This window comes from Buceros rhinoceros, unplaced genomic scaffold (genome assembly GCF_000710305.1).
Source record: "Buceros rhinoceros silvestris isolate BGI_N320 unplaced genomic scaffold, ASM71030v1 scaffold43096, whole genome shotgun sequence".
NCBI classification, from domain to species: domain Eukaryota; kingdom Metazoa; phylum Chordata; class Aves; order Bucerotiformes; family Bucerotidae; genus Buceros; species Buceros rhinoceros.
The window spans coordinates 7,022-7,782 of NW_010417709.1; the positions used below are offsets into that span (position 1 = coordinate 7,022).

At 67.8% G+C, this 761-nt stretch overlaps 1 protein-coding gene across 1 annotated transcript in view; it reads right to left on the reverse strand.

Moving 5' to 3' along the window:
- The window catches only part of GP1BA (glycoprotein Ib (platelet), alpha polypeptide), a 2,274-nt gene extending 1,895 nt beyond the window's left edge, over positions 1 to 379 (reverse strand). Inside the window, exon 1 of the mRNA XM_010138258.1 lies at positions 3 to 379. Within this exon, the coding sequence (XP_010136560.1) occupies positions 3 to 379 (377 nt within the window). The remainder of the gene's footprint in view (positions 1 to 2) is intronic.
- Between the last annotated feature and the right edge of the window lie 382 nt (positions 380 to 761).

The following is a 761-nucleotide window of genomic DNA, read 5'->3' on the forward strand; positions in this document are numbered from 1 at the left end:
TGAGCGCGGGCAGGCCCTGCAGGCTGGGCAGGGCCTCCAGCGCGTTGTGGGAGAGGATCAGCTCCCTCAGGGATGGCAGCCGGGCCCCGGTGTGCAGAGCCTCCAGCCCGTTGTAAGACAGGTCGAGGTCCTGCAGCTGGCTGAAGGGCTGGAAGGTGTCCATGGAGACGGTGGTCAGGCGGTTGGCGCTGAGCAGCAGGATGCCCATGTCCTTGGGCAGGCCTGGGGGCACCGTGCTGAGACCCTGCTCCGTGCAGTTCAGCTCCAGGAGGTCCTTGACCTTGTTCATCTCCGAGAGGCAGGGATGGCCCGGGTCAGCAGTGCTGGACGCGGGCAGCAGGGCCAGGAGGGCGAGCAGGAGCAGGGCAGGGACCCGCATGGCCTGGAGGGGAGAGCCGAGAGCATGGGCACAGGCAGGCACCCACCTACACATCCCCTTTCTTCCCGTGCAAGCACCATCCTCGGCAGAGCTGTCACCCCCCAGCAGACCCTCTGGGGCCCTCTGAGCCCCGCAGCTCCTCCCTGGGAGGACGTAAGGGAGAGATGAGCCCCGCCGCTACTGCCAGCACCCAGCCCGCCATCTCGCCCTTGGAGCTCAGCAAGGAGACACCACTGCTGCCCTTTCGCTCACCTCGTCCTCCTCCGTGGGAGGAAGAACCTGATCCAGGTGCCTCCTCCGCCGGGGTGGCTTTGCTGCCCTCACCGCTGCAAAAGGAGCAGCTCCGCGCTCTGCACGTCCCCCCGTGCCCGCACCCAGCCCA